The sequence below is a fragment of the Passer montanus genome, unplaced genomic scaffold (genome assembly GCF_014805655.1).
Source record: "Passer montanus isolate IOZ18808 unplaced genomic scaffold, ASM1480565v1 scaffold16, whole genome shotgun sequence".
Taxonomy (NCBI): domain Eukaryota; kingdom Metazoa; phylum Chordata; class Aves; order Passeriformes; family Passeridae; genus Passer; species Passer montanus.
This window is the reverse complement of record NW_024363160.1, coordinates 5,226,377-5,245,401: the sequence shown is the minus strand read 5'-3', so window position 1 is coordinate 5,245,401 and position 19,025 is coordinate 5,226,377. Positions and strand designations below refer to the sequence as shown.

At 39.4% G+C, this 19,025-nt stretch overlaps 1 protein-coding gene across 1 annotated transcript in view; it reads right to left on the bottom strand.

Moving 5' to 3' along the window:
- SLCO5A1 (solute carrier organic anion transporter family member 5A1) overlaps nucleotides 1-19,025 on the bottom strand; it is a 139,948-nt gene that overhangs the window by 28,995 nt on the left and 91,928 nt on the right. Inside the window, exons 5-6 of the mRNA XM_039702772.1 lie at nucleotides 11,115-11,247; nucleotides 4,645-4,865 (exon numbers count right to left, since the gene is read on the bottom strand). Coding sequence (XP_039558706.1) covers nucleotides 4,645-4,865; nucleotides 11,115-11,247 — 354 coding nt within the window. The remainder of the gene's footprint in view (nucleotides 1-4,644; nucleotides 4,866-11,114; nucleotides 11,248-19,025) is intronic.

Below are 19,025 nucleotides of genomic sequence, written 5' to 3'. Positions count from 1 at the left end.
GCTAATGAACATTTTGCTCCGGCAATGTAGAGCTCTATGTAGAGCTGTACTTCTGTTGACTCCTACTTACATCTCATCTGAGCACTCAGGCTAAAGGTCATTATTAATTTCAAAACTAATTAGTATTTTGAAATGGGATTTCTCCTGTTAAGTAGATAAAACTTCATGTCTTGGAATAAGCACAAATTCCCTTATACCCACGTGAAGGGTTCTTCAGAGAACAGCTCTGCTGATTACTATGAATTTTGGCATGAAATAAAGAGTTTATTTCTGCATGCCACACTAATGCACGCCACCTGGAGCACTTAAGAGTTGATCTTCGTGGTTTAATAACAGCAGTTGTCTGTCATACAAGGGAAAGTTGCTATATAGTAAGAAACTTGGAAATAGAAACACATATTCAGAGTTAGACTTTCCCTGATTTCCTCCCATGATCACCATCAAACCCTGTGTGACAACATCTGTACTATACTTCTGAATTTAAAAACCCATAATAAAAAAGTACTATTAAGTAACTCATTATCTTTCAACCACAGTAACCATAGTAAAAAGCAAGAATGTTAAAACTTTAAGGATCCTTTACACTACATAATCCATCATGCTTTTAAAACATTTCTATGTCAAATTATTTTTGTGTGGCTAGCCATAGGCCTAGGTTTTGATTTCAAGGCCATTATTAAACCTGTCAGTTTTGATTTTTTGGAAAGACATCTTCAAAAGACATTGCAGGTTTTTGAAAATTTGCATCAGAAACAAACCTACAGAAATTGCAATTTCCCTCATTCTGACATCTAAACTAATAAACCTCTATTAATTACACTCCTAGAACTAAAACAATCTTTTAGCATGGCTGTTTATATTTCTGTGCAGTAACTCAAATTTTAACATCTCATCTTTTTTTTTTCTTTTTCCCCCAATAACCTAGTATATAACTAAGAGTAAATTGAAATCTGCCTTGCTGGACTGGTTTGCTAGACTACTGGCAATGTTCTTTCTTTCATGGTCTTTGACAGTATTTTTTCTCTGGTCAGTATTAATTTTTCTTTCACTCATGTGCTGGACCACTGCTTGATTCATGGTAAGGGAAAAGCATAAGAAAAATCTGCAAGTAATACAAGTATTCATAAATATTTCTCTAAGCAAAGCACTGTAAACAGAATTTCAATAAAAACTCAAATAATTCTGACTTCACCTCCTTTTTCAACATTTAAAATAATTTCTTTTATCCCTGTTCCTGCACACCCAGCCCAGGGCAATGCAATGAATACAATCAGGTGAATAAATCATTCCAGTCTACAGCACTGTCCTTCTGCAGTCCATCAGAAAAGTCTCTTGTAAGTGTGAGGCAGATTTTGGCCAGAAGACCTCCCTCCTGCTGGTGCTGCCAGTCTGGACAGCACCACCCAAGCCTGCAGATTTGGAGAGAGCTGGCTCCATACTGAGGTCTCAGGGGCAGCTTCCACTCTTGTGCAGTACAAAGCAGAGCCAAGATTTGAGACAGAATTTCTAGTTTGTTTATCAGAATGGAAACCAGCAAAGCGACACACAACTATGTCAAATATATCCTGCATGGAGCTAATCACTAATCTCCAGAACAGTATTTTGCCATTTTGTTATCGACCCACACACCATTTAAACAACCTCATTCAACTCTCAGGACAGGCCTTAAGCACCTGGGCGGTGGCTGGATCATTGAACAGCCCCTAATATCCCATCAAGAGAGGAGGGGTTCAGAACCAGTTTGATATGAATAGCACTTATTTCATTTTGATTTAGAGCAGGTCCTCAAGGCTCCAGTTAGCACTGCTCATCACTGCATGGAGCTATGCCAATTTTTTCTATTTTGAGCTCTTCAGGACAGTGTAAGAAAGGACAAGAGGGAATTGCCTTGCTCAAGGTCAGTGGCACTGCAGGATCTCCAGCCCATGGTTTGTTGAACCCTCTGACATTCACAGTGCTCAACAAGGGCCCCCACACAGCCCACAGTCTCCTCCTCCTCTTCTAATGCCTGTCCACTGATCTTCAGCTAGCACAGAAACTCCAGTCCAGATCCTTGGCAAAGCACTTCAGTGGGCTTATCCTGCCACCACAAGCCCCTCAGGAGCTTATTTTATCTCTGCTGATGCCCTGACAATCATTATTATCCTGTCTCTGCCCCTCACAGGATCTCACCAAGGAAGGCACAGGACAGCTGGTAGATGTGACAAGCCAGACAGGAATATTCTATATTTAAGAAAGGGCTGTACATAGGAACAAAGCAAAAAAACTCCAAAGACTACAAAATACATGTAATTAATTAGATTAATTATTTGATTCAGATTAGATCAGTCTTTTATAAGTAACATATACATTTGCTTTCTAAACAGTGCTCCTTTATTCAATTGCACAGTAAGTTCCATTACAGTGGTAAGTGAAAGGGACTGCAGATACAATTGCCATGGTACAAAACCCTAAGGGTATATAGGTAATAAATGAAAACAGTAGTTTTGTCTGCTCAGATTAATGTGTTATCTGCACATATGAGATTGAACCGTGGTTTATTCATTATAAAACTCCTCTAGCTCATGTAATATGTAATCTACACTACCTCTATTTTTCCCAGTAAATTACATCCCATTTTCTTCCTCCCATGACCTACATACTCTTTTATTTAGTACTTTTGATACCTGATTCAGAAGCATTCTTCAGCTCACATTTTCTACTTGAAACGTAAGTAAGAAAAGACTGAATTCCAAGCCCTTGCAACTTGAAACAAGTGAAAAAGCAAAGTTGCATCTGTATTTTTATCTGATTTCACCTCTACCATGGGCCAAAATAAAGCTCAGATCACCAAAGTTTGAGGCTACTTGCAGGTGGAGCCAGTTTTGGTTTATTTCTTCAGCTTATACTGGCAGTCAGTGCAGAAAAAAAAGACTCTTATGACTTTTTGATACCTTTTCATTTGCCTAGAGAATTAATTAGGAAATTAGGACAAGTTAGAACAAGACAAAAATCATTTTGCCAGGCTTCCCAGGTAAGATGAGATCATACTGGAGGAAGAGAACAGTTACTTTCCTTACCAAAGCTGCACAGATCTCAGAGATTTGATGGCACTGACCTCTGTCATGGCAGACTATGACATCATTGATATTTATTAGTACAGGACAGAAGATATGACCTACTAAATCAACAGTCTCCTGGCTACTGCCTAAGTGGAGTTTCTGCCCACAGTGCTATAAAAAGATGAAGCTCTAAAATTCAATGGAAAGTATAAAATGTTCACTGCATCTCAGAAGAAGCAATGCTAAATGACTTAGACACATATGATCCTTTTTTCCTTCCCACTATAAACAAAATTACCTCTGAGAAGCTTGAGGCATGATCTTATTCCATAAAGCCCACTTAAACTGGAAAAATAATTAAATGATAGTGCATTCCTGCTGCAGGCCTTCTTTGCTAGAGTAACTGACACTGAATGGGAAAGCTATTATCAGCTTATAGAAAAATACTTTTTCTGCTTATCTCAACTAGCTTGCTATCTTTCTGGCATGTTTCTTTTCACTGTTCCACATGGTGAAATTTCTCCTCTAAAGAAAACTAAAAGTTTTGTATAGTAAAAGTTCAAATTTGGTAGCTCCATTAATATATTAACATAGAATTTTATAGAATGTATGTTATACATCTAGGCAGATACATACCATTAAAAAGTCTCCCAATCATTATAGCCTGGACTTATATCCAAGTAAAGAGTAACACTAACGTCTACTTCAACAAACACTTAAAAGTTTTGAGTTCAAGTTATGTCTGATGGTACAATAGATATTTCATGGTTTCTCCCAGTTCCAGCTACATTTATCAGGCTACCATGAAATGGCACAACCAGCATTTGTATCACAGAATCCAAGGAGGACACAATAGCACTAACAACAAAATGGCACTGAGGCACATTCACTCTTATCCTACACTATTCAATCTTACGATACTGTTAAGTCTGTATTGTCAATTTAAATTCTATATGCTTCACATGAATCAATTTGTAGCAACACTGCCCTTCTTCCCCAGGCAACTTGTCAATGATTATTACTTACTGTTACATTTTACAGTAATGGTTACTCCTTGAATAAAATAAAAATCTCTACTACTTGTCAATCTTTTGATCTCTTCACACCTCAAAATTAGCACAGGTTTTATTTGTCTTAGCCCTCAGAAAATAGTTTGCAGTACAAAACAGACAGGAAAGGAATATGAAACAAATCATCTTTCTCTATTAACTTGCCCAAATACATGAACCTATTTGAACTCACATACTAGAATTCTTTCTACTTGTGTCACTTACACTGTGGAAGAGCAGGTTATTCCAAGAAGTTCAGCTTATAAAGCAGGTGTGACAATTGCAAACTCTAAGATGCATAAATACATGTGGTAGGGGTCCTGTAACTATAGGAAATAGCCTATCTGTTTGTTACAGGTACACAAACACTGACAATTCAAGGAAAGGAATGTCTTACAGTCATTGCTGGACCCTGTCATTTTAGAGGATGAGAATCTAGTAAAATCTCAATAGCAAATATAGGATGTCAAAACTGCCTTCACCTGCACCCATACAATCCTGGATGACCCTGCACACCAAAGCTAAAGCATTTATAAATTAAAACCAAACTTTACCTTTAACATTCTCTCCAAATCCCATAGAGGCAGAAACTGAACTGTCTGTTTCTGTTTTGCTACTTGTTTTCTCTTTCATCACGTCATCATCACTTGAAACATCATCAGAATTCATCTTCTTTTTCTTTTTTTTATGTCGAGGAGGGAGCTTTTTCGGAAAGGTAAACATGGGAAATATCACAAGGAGCATTGCAATGGCACAAAGGAGAAATCCACTCCACCTAATGCCAGGAAAACAGGAATGGAAACAAAAGCAAACACATTACATGAAACAAAAAATCAAAGTTACTGTTAGAAGCTGCACTGCCTGGAAAGACACATTTGCAAAACATGAAAAACTGACACTAAGAGTAAAGAACTGGAGTGGGGGAGAACCTTTACTGCACTAAATTCCTTAATCAGAAGATGTTTCTGTTGGCTTATTTACTGAAAGGTATTTATCCAGGACTCACCAAATTTTATTAAATAGTGTCAGCTTTATGTTACCACAAATTTTCGGGTTTGGTAATTTTTCAGTACCAAGTGCTGAGAATGAGATATTAACTTTGAATTAAGCCTTTCATAGATAATTCCCAGTAAAGCAATATAGTATATTTCTGGAGAACACAGAAAAAGCTATCCATGTCATGAGTAAATAAAATGTCCTGATAGATACATCAGGGCTAAATCTGTTCTGCTTTCCAGTGCCCACCTCTGACTGCCCTGACTGTCCAATTCTCTCCCTTCACAACTGAAGAGTTCCCAAAGCCTGAATGTAAACAACTGATGTGCTACAATTTGTGCCAGGGTTTATGCCCAAAACTCTGTCCTGTGACTGCAACCTGAAATAGCCTTCACAAAGAATTTCTTCTTCTCTCCCTCTGTATTTTAAATATGGGATATAAAAATAACCCCGAAACGATCCCTTGGCTCTCGGGGAATGATCTGTGGCATACCCACAGATGGGACAATGTGTGAGACACAGAGCAGAGCTCTTCAGCTGCATACAGTTGTCCTCCCTACAGCCAAAAAGCTTCATGGACTTCACCACAGCACCACAGACAGGCAAAAGGGCTGCACCAGAATGTTCTGTAGAGTTAACTCGAATCAGCAGCCAGAACACCAATGGCAGAGTGTCAGATAACATTTCTCCTCTAACATTGAAAGACTAAGGGAAACATAACCTCACACAGCTGGTTCTATAAAGGACAACCTCAGAATCCACCCACAAACTCCTTCTTACATACTGGAAGTGCAGTTTTCACTACAGACTCATCCCATTGTACCAGGTTTACACGGCAAGGTTTTGATAGCACAGTGGGGACTGCAGGGGTCCTTCTGTGAGAAGATGCCATGAGCTGTCCCATGCTGGACAGAGACAGCTCCAGCCGGTTTTAAAACAGATCCACCACTACCCAATGCTGAGCTTACCAGAATGCTTGTGGCAGCTTGGTGTTCACTTACTTAAGAAAGCAAAAAAACACTGCACAGCAACTGTGTGAAGTGAAACAGCCCTGCAGACCCAAGGTGAGAGAAGAAGGGGAGAATGGGCTTCAAGTGCAGAGATTCACCTGCAGCCACAGGACAAGATCATGGTGTCCAACTCCAGACTGTGGGGAATCCACACTGGAGCAGGCTCAAGCAGGAACTGTGGCCTGTGGAGAAGAGCCCCTGCAGGAGCAGGTTTTCAGGCAGGACATGTCACCCACAGGGGATACTGCAGGCTGGAACTTTCTGTTCCTGGAGGACTGCACCCCACAGAAAGGACCTGTGCTGGACCAGTTAATTAAAGACTGTCTGAAGCAGAAAAGGGGCAACAGAGACAAGGTGTTAGAAACTGACCACAACCCCCTTTCCACAGCCCACTGCATCACTCCAGTGGAGGATGTAGAAGAGTCAGGAGTGAAGCTGAGCTTTGGGAGAAGGAAGGAGTGGGTTGGAAGTGCTTGTAGGTTTCTTTTTAATTCTTTCTATCCTACTCTGTTATTAACTGGTAATAAATTAATGTGCCTACATCAAGTCTACTTGGCCCATGATAGTAATTAGTGAGGGTTTTCCCTGTCCTTATGTCGACCTATGAGCTTTCCATCATACTTTCTCCCTGTTCTGCTGAGGAAGGGGAGTGAGACAGAGCTTGGTGGGCACCTGACAGACAGCCAAAGCCAACCCACCACACAAATCTACACTGGTATTTGGAAGTTCCAGTGAAATCAATCATGTTACTATAACAGCCAACCACAACAATGACAGCTTTTTCATTTCAAATCAAGTTTCCAGAATTGCAGTGAGTTGACCCTGGCTGGATGCCAGGTGCCCACCAAAGCCATTCTCATCACTCCCCATCCTCAGCAGGACAGGAGAGAGAAACTGTAATGAAAGGCTCCCATCAGCTTCAGGGGAATCTCTGCTCTGGCACCTGGAGCACATCCACTTCCTCCTCTTCTTCAATGACATTGGAGTCTGCAGAGTTGTTTCTACCACATATTCACGTTCCACTCTCTTGTTGCTGCCAGTGTTGCACATGTCTTTTTGTCTCCCCCTCTTAAATCTGTTATCCCAAAGGTGCTACCACCACCACCGATGCTGTAAACCTTGGCCAGCCTCCTCTTGGAGCCGGCTGACATTGTCTCTCTCAGGCAGAACTGAAGTTTCCAGGAGCTTCTCACAGAAGCCACCCCTGTAGCCCTCCTGCTACCAAAACCTTGCTGTGTAAACCCCATACAAGAACAACTTTTGCATATTTTTACACTATTAATTACATATTTGTTCAAATTTTAAAACATTTTAAATTCTGAGTAGACAGAACTTCTTGCACAAGAAATAAAAAGCATTTGGCCTCATATTTGTAATGCAAAGATATTATTTTTCAATGGAGATAAATTCATATGCAATGCTTTGTATGATAAATGATTACACAGGCAGGAACTTCTTGCACAAGAAATAAAAAGCATTTGGCCTCATATTTGTAATGCAAAGATATTGCAAACTTTATTTTTCAATGAAGACAAATTCATATGCAATGCTTTGCATGATAAATGATTACACAGGCAAACAACAAATAAACAGCCATGTGTAACACTATTTTTATTAGAAGCTTACAGGAAGCTTTTGCAAGGCAAATGTAAGTGACTGAAAGTTTTGACTAATTTTGATATTATGTAAACAGAAAATCCTCTATTCATTCATTTTAGCTGATAACATACATGGATTAGAAAGCAGACTTTTAGGAGGATTAGTCAGCACTGTCAGACAAAATAAATCCGTAGTCTGTATAAAAATGTAGCAACATCCCTTTCAGGATCTCAAAGGCAGAAGCTGCAAAGGCACTGATCAAAGAAACAATCTGTGGCAATAATATGCAGAAATCTGCAACCACCCACTCAGGAGGAAACAGCAAAGGAGATAGGGCCTGTAATGTAGTATGAGATTAAATTCAAATCCAAAGGGACCATTATGACAGCATACCAAATGCTGGAGATGTCACAAATGCAGCACTGGATGCAATTATCTCACCATCTACACTTCACAACTTCCTGGAGAAATATCAAAGAATTGGAAAACAGACAAAAGACTGTACCAAAAATAAAAAGGACACCTACAATGGGAAACTGAGAGGTCAGAACAGGAACTTAATTTATTTAATTAATTTAATTAATTTTAAAAACCCTTGATTTTCTGTCTTCTGAAGTCAAAGAAAATATGCAAAAGAATACCTCAAAGGCATCCGCACAAGCCCTAGAACCTCAAATAAAGCAATTAAAGCTAAGGAAGGACCAGACAATGCTGAAGGAATTCCTTTAAACTTCTTGTGTGGAATGTTGATGAAAGACTATATAGAAAGACCCAAGTATCAAACAGATTTTGAACTAGGAAAACACTCAGAAAAGTGTCAGCAAAAGAAAATTTGATTCAAAGCACCTGACAGATCGCCAAGGGCTACTCCACAACTAATGAGGTCCCAATATAGCACATTAACAGTTCTCAAAGACAACAACATGATGAATGATTTCTAACAGATATCCCTACAGTTATCACATTTGAATAAAAAACAGTTTCAAACATTTGATGGGCTGGCATAGACAGATGGCTTGTAATTTAGCCCAGGGCACCTACAGAAACCCCAGGTGTGCAAAGCCCAGGAGCAGAAATCCAAGTCCTGTGAAACTCAAGGAATAATCAGATCAGACATAACCCTGAAAAATAACCATTTTATTTTCCCATGTGGCACGAGAGATAAACCAAATTACCTGTCCTGCAATGTTCCTAGAAAGGAACAGCTTAAGGAAAAAAATAGGCTATACTGCTTTTATTTTAGCATATATCATAGTTGCTATACTCACTATTTTGTCTGCAAGCACTGCCTCCTCTAACAATGGAAATTGTTAAATTGGGTCCCACGATAAGTTACATTAGGAACCTTACAGCTATAATAAAGAAAAGATAGGAATCAAAGACTCTGATTCACTTCAAAGGAAACAAGACTCAGAAATCTCATATATGACTTCCCATTAAGTTATCTCAATTGAACCATACTTTTAAAGTGTGTCAGCTAAAGTAAGTGTTGGGCTACTCTCATATGTCAAATTGTTAGATTGCATAAATAAAAATAAACTTGACTACGCAGCACTTCCCTTCAAGGAGAAAATGTCACAATCCCAGAAAATACATTTCAGTGAAATGAAAGTCTACACTTCTGGAATTCTCTGCAACCAGGCAGTTAGTGAGTAGCAAAGGACAAAGGTTTAACCCTCACAGTCTTACTTTTTTTTTTTTTTAATGGGTAGGCATAGATTCAGAAAGAGAAAAGAGAATGAGACACAAATGCTATGAACTCCACTAAGCTTTTACGAGACGCCACCACAGATTGTGCAACAAATTATCACAGACCTGATAGCATTTGATACTCCTCAGAAATTTAAGAGAAAGAAGTGACATAGTCAAAAATGAAAGAGAAATAAAAAAGACCTGGAATATCCTTTAAGGAAAGCCAGACCCTACAGATTTAATCAACAAGATTAAAAAAAGAAAACTTTTAATTACTTTTACTGACTTTCTTGCTTTGGCTACTTTACTTTTGCTGAAACTGCTTGAGCTAAAACTCAGTTATATCAGTAGCTGTCAAAAGTCAAAAGTTTATCCCACATTCATACAGCCCCACTGATTTCAATTAACAAATATATTTATGGGCCTGTTTGAAATTTCTGCCAAAAAGTACTAATCAGATGCTGATTACCAGTTCTGACATGTCATTAAAAACACATGAAGTATAGGAATTCTATGAAGAATGTGCAAAATTTTTCTTTGATTCCATATTTTTTATATTATATATATTATATATTATTCCAAATCTTTATAGACTAGTCCAAATTCTGACATTGCTGCACACTCACAGAGCAGATCTTGCAGTGAGATAAGTCAGTAGATAAATCAGAGCACGGAGTTGTTAACCCCAAGGCCACATTCAGCTCTCAGCTTTGCCTTTCTCTTCCTGAAAATTTGACAAAACAGGGCAGCAATGCTCTTGGACTAAGCAAGACCAATAAATCGGGACTAAATCTTTGAAGGTTTAAGAAGCCTCCAAAGAGAGAATATTTCATATCTAACTGTCAGGAAAGATCACTGCAGAACAAACAGAAACAGATACAGACGGACTGCAATGGCGCAGTGACAAACGCTAACCCAGGGCATGAGAACTGACATTGCACCTTACACCTCCAAGGCAGAGGTGTCTCCCTGGGATAATGAACTTCAGGTTTTTTCTGGGATTGCATGAAAACTTCAAGGCAGATTTATGACTTATCTGAGAAAAGACAGTTAAAGCCTCCTCAGGATGTGCCTCCTCAAAGACACATTTCCAAGGAGGCCACATCCCAAAGGCTGCCTGAAGACATCAGCTAACAATTACAGCTGCTACATCTCAGTGCTGCTGGAAGCCTACTCCTTACCAGAGAATAACGTGATGCTTTACAGCATCTGCTGACTAAACACAAGCCATCACCCTGAGAAACAAAGACTGGAAAGGGCATGTTCTGACCCCATCCTATCTCCTTCACCTGGAATAAGATCAGCAAAGTCTAGTGCTTCTCATCTGGGCAGCAGAGCTCAGTGTTTCATGCTGCCTCCTCTGGAAAACCAAAGAGATTAATCCAACTTCCAGTAACAAGAAGTCAGTTCTGAGCAGCAGAGACCATCTATGGCCTCCTGCAACACCAATATCCTGCCCTGCCATCTCTGTGATCAGCACTGTCAGTCCGTGCCCACTGTGGTCAGGGACAGTCCTGAACAGCCAAACATAGGGGGTTTTCCATGCAATCCTGTGGCAAACCCTTCCTCTCTGTCAGAGGCTAATGTGTAGTAATCAACAGAAACATCATCTTCCTCAGCCTCCTTCCACAACCTTAAACAAGTCCTCAAGGGATAAAATCTTCCAACCTGTCATAATTCCCTACTGGCAACTGAGAGAATAGTTTTGAAAAATGCTTGATCCTTACCAGTTTCCAATGAATCGGGGATCGCTCTGGTCAATATACACAGCTGTCCTAGGATCAACATAGAAACCAATAAGGAGTCCTCCTAGTAAGTATCCAGCTGCAGGTCCCAGTGCTCCCATTACGTACATGATGGCTGAGGAAATAAAAAGTCAGAGACACAGATCAACAAAATTAATGTTTCACTATTTATTTACACGTGAAATCACAAAATAAATTATGTTTCTTTAAGCAAGAAGCTCTGCACCCTAAGACTTGAAGTAACCTTTTTTTCAACCAAGGCAGCAACTTCTGCCTAAGTCACATATCAGTAAGAAGATTACTACTTTCTGTATGTTTTCAGTCAAATCATGCAAGTATACACTATTTTGGTATTCTGGATGGAAAGCATACTTGACTTGCATAAGATTTTTCCTATTTGGTAATATTTCCTTTAAATCAAATCAAAATTATTTAACATATAATTTTTTTAGAAGTCTAACTGATGGCAGGGAAACAGAAATGCAGAGTAAAAATAGTAATCAGAGAGCAAAATACAACATTCTAATTTAGTTACCAACAGTCTAATACTGTGTATAAAAGAATGGTCCATTTTAAGAAATCAAATATCCCTATTCAGAGAGCAAAATACAACATTCTAATTTAGTTACCAACAGTCTAATACTGTGTATAAAAGTCTGTTTTAAGAAATCAAATATCCCTATTACAGAGATTGACAGAATACAGGTTCACAAAAGGAAAGTGCTATTTAACTAACTTGTTATCTTTCTATGGTAAGGTCACCCATCCAGTGGATGAAGAAAAGGTGGTGAATGTGGTTTTTCTGTACTTTAGGAATACTTTTGATACTGTCCCTCACAGCATCCTTCAGGACAACTTGTCCAGCTGTGGGATGAGTGGCTGCAGGCTGTGCTGGGTGAAGAACTGGCTGAAGGGCAGAGCTCAAAGGGGCCACTGGTCACCAGTGGTGTTGTCCAGGGTTCCATTCTAGGGCCAGTTCTGGTCAATACATTTACCAATGACCTGCAGGCAGGAGCTGAATCCACCATTAGCACATTTGCTGATGATCCTACACTGGGAGGTACTGCTGACTCTTTGGAGGGGCAAGAGGCTCTGCAGAGGGATCTACACAGACTGGAACACTGGACAGTGATTGATGGCATGAAGTTTAACAAGTCAAAACACCAGATTCTGCAGCTGGGATGGACTAATATCAAGCAAAAGTATAAACTGGGAGAGCAGTGGCTGGAGAGCCTCTCTGCAGAAATGGATCTGGAGCTGCTGGCTGGCAGCAGGCACAGCAAGAATCAGCAGCGTGTCCTGGAAGCCAACAGGACAAACCCATCCTGGGGTGCATCAAATACAGAATCACCAGCTGCTCAGGAAAGGTGATTATCCCACTGTGTAGAGCACTGGTGCAGCCTCACCTGGAGCACTGTGCGCAGTTCTGGGCAACACAGCTTAAGGATGTGAAGGTCCTTGGATGGGTCCAGATAAGGGCAACAAAGCTGGTGAGAGGGCTGGAAGGAATGACCTGTGCGGAGCAGCTAAGGACTTGAGGCTTCTCTAGTCTGGAGAAAAGGAGGCTGAGGGGCAACCTCATTACTCTACAGCTTCCTGAGGAGGGGATCTTTACTCACTGGATCTTTTGTCCCTGGTATTCAGTGACACAACATATGGCAATGGTTCAAAGCTTCACCAGAGGAGGTTTACATAAGATCATAGGAAGCATTTCCTCATGAAGGGGGAGGACAAACACCCATGAAGGTTTCCTAGGGAGGTGCCAGACTTATCAGTGTGTTTAAGAGGCATTTGGACAATGCCCTTAGTAACAGGTTTTAGTTTCTGATCAGCCCCAAAGCAGTCAGGCAGTTGGATGAAATGGTCATTGTAACTCCCTTCCAACTGAAGTGTTCTGTTCTATTCCATTCCATTCCCATACAATATCTTGTGCCTTCCTTATATATCCTGCAGTACCCATTCCTTTTAAGATGCTTCTGCCCTGCTTCCATACAGTCTGGCTGTAAGTAATAAAGGCAAGGGGGTGGAAGGGTTGGTCTCTGCTGTCTGCCCACGTATCTTGTACCACCAAAACCCAGGCTCCAGCACAGCAACACCTGCTCAGCTGCTGCAGATCCTCTAGCAGCACATGAAAGAATCGATTATCTAATTCTCTGTAATTCTCTCTCTAGGTCCAGATGGTTACTGGACCAGTCCCTGTTCACAACAGGAATATGCAGACTCCATTCTTTTTGGTCCCATCCTCAATCAGACATGCTGAATCCTAGACTGCAGCAGCTGAAGAAGCATAACTGAGTTATTACAACTTGAGCTTCCACATTACCTGTTAGAGTAAATTATATCTCAAGGATAAAATATGTAAAAAGAGATAACTAAACCTTCCTGATTAAGCCAAAATAACTTGCACATTTCCATCTTATGCTTTGAAATAAGAGAATGAAGAAAAAAGAGCATTCTCACAAGTAAAAATAGAACCTCACTGCAGAGAAAAAAAATCACAGAAGCCACAACAAAAGGTAAATTGCCTATACTAAAAAATGCTGCCAGACCACAAATGGATTACAGTTTTGTCACTTTTAAGTCTTTTTTTTTTAACACATTTTTTGTTTCTATGAAATTGCAATTTTGAATAAATAGATTTTGCTGAAGTCCTTTTCACAAATGGTTTTCAGAACTGTGTTCACTATTTAAATTTATTCCAGCCATGTTCCCTACTGATTGATTGTAAACAATTCTCTGTATGCCTACAATGCTCCATCAGACATTGAAACTCTGCTCCTTAGCAGCAACTGGTTAGTTAAATCCCATAGTAACTGTTATTTGCAAAAATTCACATCACAAGGAGGAAAAAAAACCCCAAACCAACAAACATAAAACTATTGCCACACTCCCACAACCAATAATAAATTTTGTTCTACAAATGTTTGCTTGGAAAATTGTTTCAGACAACTACAGCAAACTCAGATCTCTAAAATCTTTAGAGAGGAAACACAAAGGGAGTAAAAGACTGACCTAATCCATTCACTTCAGTATTCAGAAAAAATACTTATACTGCATTAATTCAGCTTTAATCCCACCAATGAAAGCAGCTAAATCAGCAACTGCTCATGTTTCAAATCACTATCCAAACAGTGTATTTTGTACACCTGGAAACTTCAGAGGGTTTTCCTTGTAAGCAGAAACATTGCACAATAAAGATAAAAGTAACATTGTACACTGTTCTGCTATAGAGGAAGAAATCCTGTTGACAATTTCAGGAGTATTTTAAAATTACTATATGCTGTTCAGGCTTCAAGATGTTTTGTTTTTAATATAATTTACAGGCAAAATATCACTTCCTGAGTCTTTCAGAAAACACAGAGCCTCCATGCTCCTGGTCAATGACAGCAGGTAAGTTTATAAAATTGCCCTTTTAAGACACAGCATGTTTTTCAGCATCGAATAATAGTCACTATCAGAAATTGGACACCAAGTGCAAGACACTGGTTTAGACTTATAAATTAGACTAAACAGAGCATGGCAAGCATAACACTTCAGTATTTCAAAATTACATACTTGAAACAAGCTACCCCAAACTTTCAAACCTTGCCGTGGAAGTGAAGGGCAAATCAACTCCATAAGTCACCCTGGCAGGCTACTCAAGGGTCCTGGACCCTTAAAATTCTGGTCACAGCCCTCACAGCTATATTCAAGAATAAAGACGTTTTTGATTCCCAAGTAGGCCACAAGGATTACTGGATGATATAGAAAGGAAACTAAACTGGAAACAGATTCAATTTGGGTATCATCAAAATTGTACCTGCTTCACAAATAAAAATTCCTATGGAGAATAGTTTCAGAATTTTTCCCACTCAGAACACTAGAAGGTCTCCAGATTTTGGATGAAGAAGGTTCAAAAAACATGTAGATGATGTATAGGCACCTTCCTTTCAGCCTTCTGCCAGGGATTTCACCTAACTCTTTTTGGTCTTCCCTCTTCAGGCCATGATCTGGGATCATGATCATGCACAGATGCAACAGCCAAGACCTTTCAAATGGAAGTAACAAACATTTTTATAAAGGGACATGCTGGAGTACTGGGATGCTGAGGCAGGGCACAGAGTATCCAGATACTTTTTTTTAATTGAACCTAAGGAAATCCAGCATTTGTCTTATAACCTCATAGCCATAAACTTGATTGGTGCTTAGATTTGCAAGCTGCCTTACTACTTCTAAGTCACAAAAAGCTATGCTGTAAAATAGCACTAATATGTCCTTCCCCACAATAAAAGAGGGGTGATGTACATTCCACGAGACAAAAGCTCTACTCCAAACCATAAATCATTTTCAACAGAGGAAAGGAGGAAACTATTGTTAATATAGACAAATGGGCTACAACATCAATCTGAATCTCTTCTGATCGGGTTGCACTAGAATGCAGGATTGCATCCCTCTCAGTTCCTGCATTAGGCACATGTGTTCGATGCTGATAAGTTGTATTACAATTCTGTGGGAACACTGGCCTCTCTAGGAAAGCCCATCTGCAGGTCACCCACTCCTAGCCAGCCTCACAGAACCACAGAATATTCTGAGCTGGAAGCCACCCACATTCCTAAGAGAATGGCCTGAACAGGGATCAAATCCATGACCACATTAACAGCACCATGCTCTAACAACCAACAGAGCTGATCTCAGGGTGACTTAGAGTCATCTGAGAACTACACATGACATTCAACACAACCAGCTAAGACTGGACCTGGCAAAAGCTTTTCCCCAGAAGTCTGTTGTAGCTTGCTGCTGCTGCTGTCATGCAGTATCCTAACTCTCCAGAGGAAAGCACAGGTTGGTTAACTAAAATTACACAGCCTTTAAACAAGACGATTTCAAAGACCAAAGACCTTGTGGATTCTTTAAAATGCCCCTCTTCTCCAAAGATCTTAAGTGTTGTGGTTAAGAGTTTCCATTACCAAGCATATCTCCTCTCCTGGGTGTACTCTCTCTTCAGTGATGAGGGATAGCCCTTCCGAGCCCTCCCAAGCCTGTTCTTTCAGATCTTAACTCTACCTCTGACACAGACTGTAGATAAGTAAAAATATTCTCGTTTGGAGAGAGTTAGTTAAGTCCCCATTTTCACCCAAGATATCCAGCCACGGCAACATTAATTCCTTGAAGCTTTGTACTGGAGGAGTTTCACTGCCTCACTGAGTATGCCTTCAGCATGGCATATCTCGGGCTCTACACCATACCAGCAAGGTGGTCCAGTTCCAAAACCGCAGCTGGCTGTGGCTAGCCAGGCTTAGCCATAAACTGCTATCAGAGCTAAGATGCTGGATGAGAGAGAAAAGGGGAGTTAGAGAATCAGTAACCTAATTACATAAGGAATTTACCTATCCATGTGAAATAAGATTAAACAATGTCATTCTTCACCACAGAAAAGTTATCCTGGAACATGTTACAATGAGTGCTGCCATTCTAAAAATATGCGACAAAATTATTACATTTTCTATTGCTTTATTCATAGAGATTCTCCTTCAACAGGAGAAAGCTCTGCATACAGCCTATTGCAGCACACAGTTTTTTTTGACTACAGTAAGATGAGCTGAATCCTCTGCAGGTGTAAAAATCTGGGTTCACACCAAGTGCATAAAAAAACTTTGTGGCCAAAGATTTTTTTTTCTTTTAATCTACCCACACTACCTCATTTATTTAATGAGACAGAGTTTATAAAAATATTGTGAATGTCCTTTCCCTCTTCTAATCACACCAAAAGACATCTTCAGTAGGCTCTGTATATGGGAATATATAACATATGTCCCTGTGGCACTCTCATTTCTGAACTCTCTGACTGTGCCTCTTTAGATCAGTCATGCTAGCACCAATTAAAGTCACATTTTGTGACAAACAGAAATGACAAATTAGTGGGCTACAACAGGTTGGCTTCTGGGTTCTAAAAACACACTTTGCTTAAAAAAGCAAAAACAAAGGCATGTATTGCTCAGTCCCTGTCATCTCCTCTGTGTGCACACACATGTCACCACACAGAGTTTATCACTGGAGGAGGAGGAACATTTCTGAGAGACCCCATTATCCAAATCCTGGCAGCATATCACCACAGTACAACTGTTCATTTTATACATGTGTAAGACAAGCAGAACTTGACCTTTATTTTGTTTTCAATGGAAGTTTAGAATTTGCAAAATCCTGCAAAAGCTACAGGGTGCATTCTGAAAGTACATTTTATATATGCATACAAGTATGTATATGAATGTTTGCTACTGTCAGAATAGTAGAGCAATTACAGAAAATTGTAATAGGTTTTGTAGGATACTTTTTAGGATATAGAATCATAATCCTTTTCTATCTGTAGATTTCAAGTTTTTACTCCAAAATCTTAACTGTTATGAGCGTGAGGGTATTGATTGGAAAACAGAGATACAAAAGACTAAATCAATCCACTAGAGTTGTGAAGTACACTAGTATGTCCAGAAGTGTAATTTACTTAATTGAAGCAGTAATTCAGTGTCTACCAGCTGAACAACACTCTCATGAAAGAAGAGCACAAAGAAGAATAAAACAACACCAAAAGAAAACATTCACATGAATTTGCAAGGAAAGCCCTGTGTATACAGATTACTTGTTTACAATCTAAGGACTGAGCTCTAACAGAAATGCAAGATGAACTTTATATAATCTTGAATATTTATGCACCAAGAAATTTAATAAAGGGCTATAGGTTAAAAAAAAAAAAAAAAAAACCAGTTGCAGGGTTACCACCTGGAATTCTGCAAGCAAAAGAAGCACCACCATGCTAGGGTACCACCATAGCATCCCGTCCAGTGCTACCAGCAGACATTTCCTTGGACAGCTTTACTGTGTTGCCACTGGAGAATGAGCAGCACTGTTATTTCTCTAGGGTACAGAGCAGGTTTTGATTTCTACACAGAGCAAAGCTGATACACAGAGGTTTCAAAGGGGAACAGGTCCCAGCTCTCCCCTGTTCCTCTCATGTCACAGCACTGTGATGGGATACCAAGGATCAAGCATAAAGGAGCTTTCAAAGAAACATTGCTCCCATTCATAAAGGTGTATTTACTTCATTCTGTCTAATTTCACTACACAGAAGCTACCCCTAAAAACATACAGTTTAACCACTCTTTTGAGCCTGAGGACACAAAACTGAGCTGTGATCAGAAGCCAGGCAGACTTCTCAAAAGCTTTTAAGTCAGGAAACCAGTTCACTTCCTTCGTTTCATCACGAACGCACAATCAAACGTATCTATACATGCTTTAGGATTCTTTCTTTAATGTGGTTATTTGCTCAGGAAAAAACAATGCTTTGAGCATTACTGCAGTTCAGATAATAATGTCCAGTTCACATCTTTAAATCACTTCCTTTCAAAATGCATTAGTGTTACATGACTTTAATAGTCTCTCAGACCCAGTGCTCCACTCAAAACAATAAACAGAGCAACAAAACTACTTCAGTAACCTCTCTTGATCTTTGTATAGAATATTATTTGTCACTATTTTAACAATGCAGATTTAACAGACCTGGAAGACAAATTTATAGAGAAACATAATTAAAGCATAATTTTACATGCCTACCATGGAAAACAAAATTAATGGTCCAGCTTACCACTCCATTAAAAAATGCTGGAAGTTAAATAAAATATGTTTCAATTTTATTTAAGTAACTTGCCAACACCAGATGAAAAGCATCAGACTTTTACTTTTCTCTTACAGCTTTGTATTAAAAGATATATCTTTCCTTATTTAAAAAGCTATCCTGCTTCATGCTTTGTATTCACCATTTGTGGTCATGTTCTAAAACATTATAATCATTTTCAGTGGACCCAATTCTACTATATCCATAAAAACCCAGGAAAGCAAGCCGAAAGAAAACAAACTAAAATA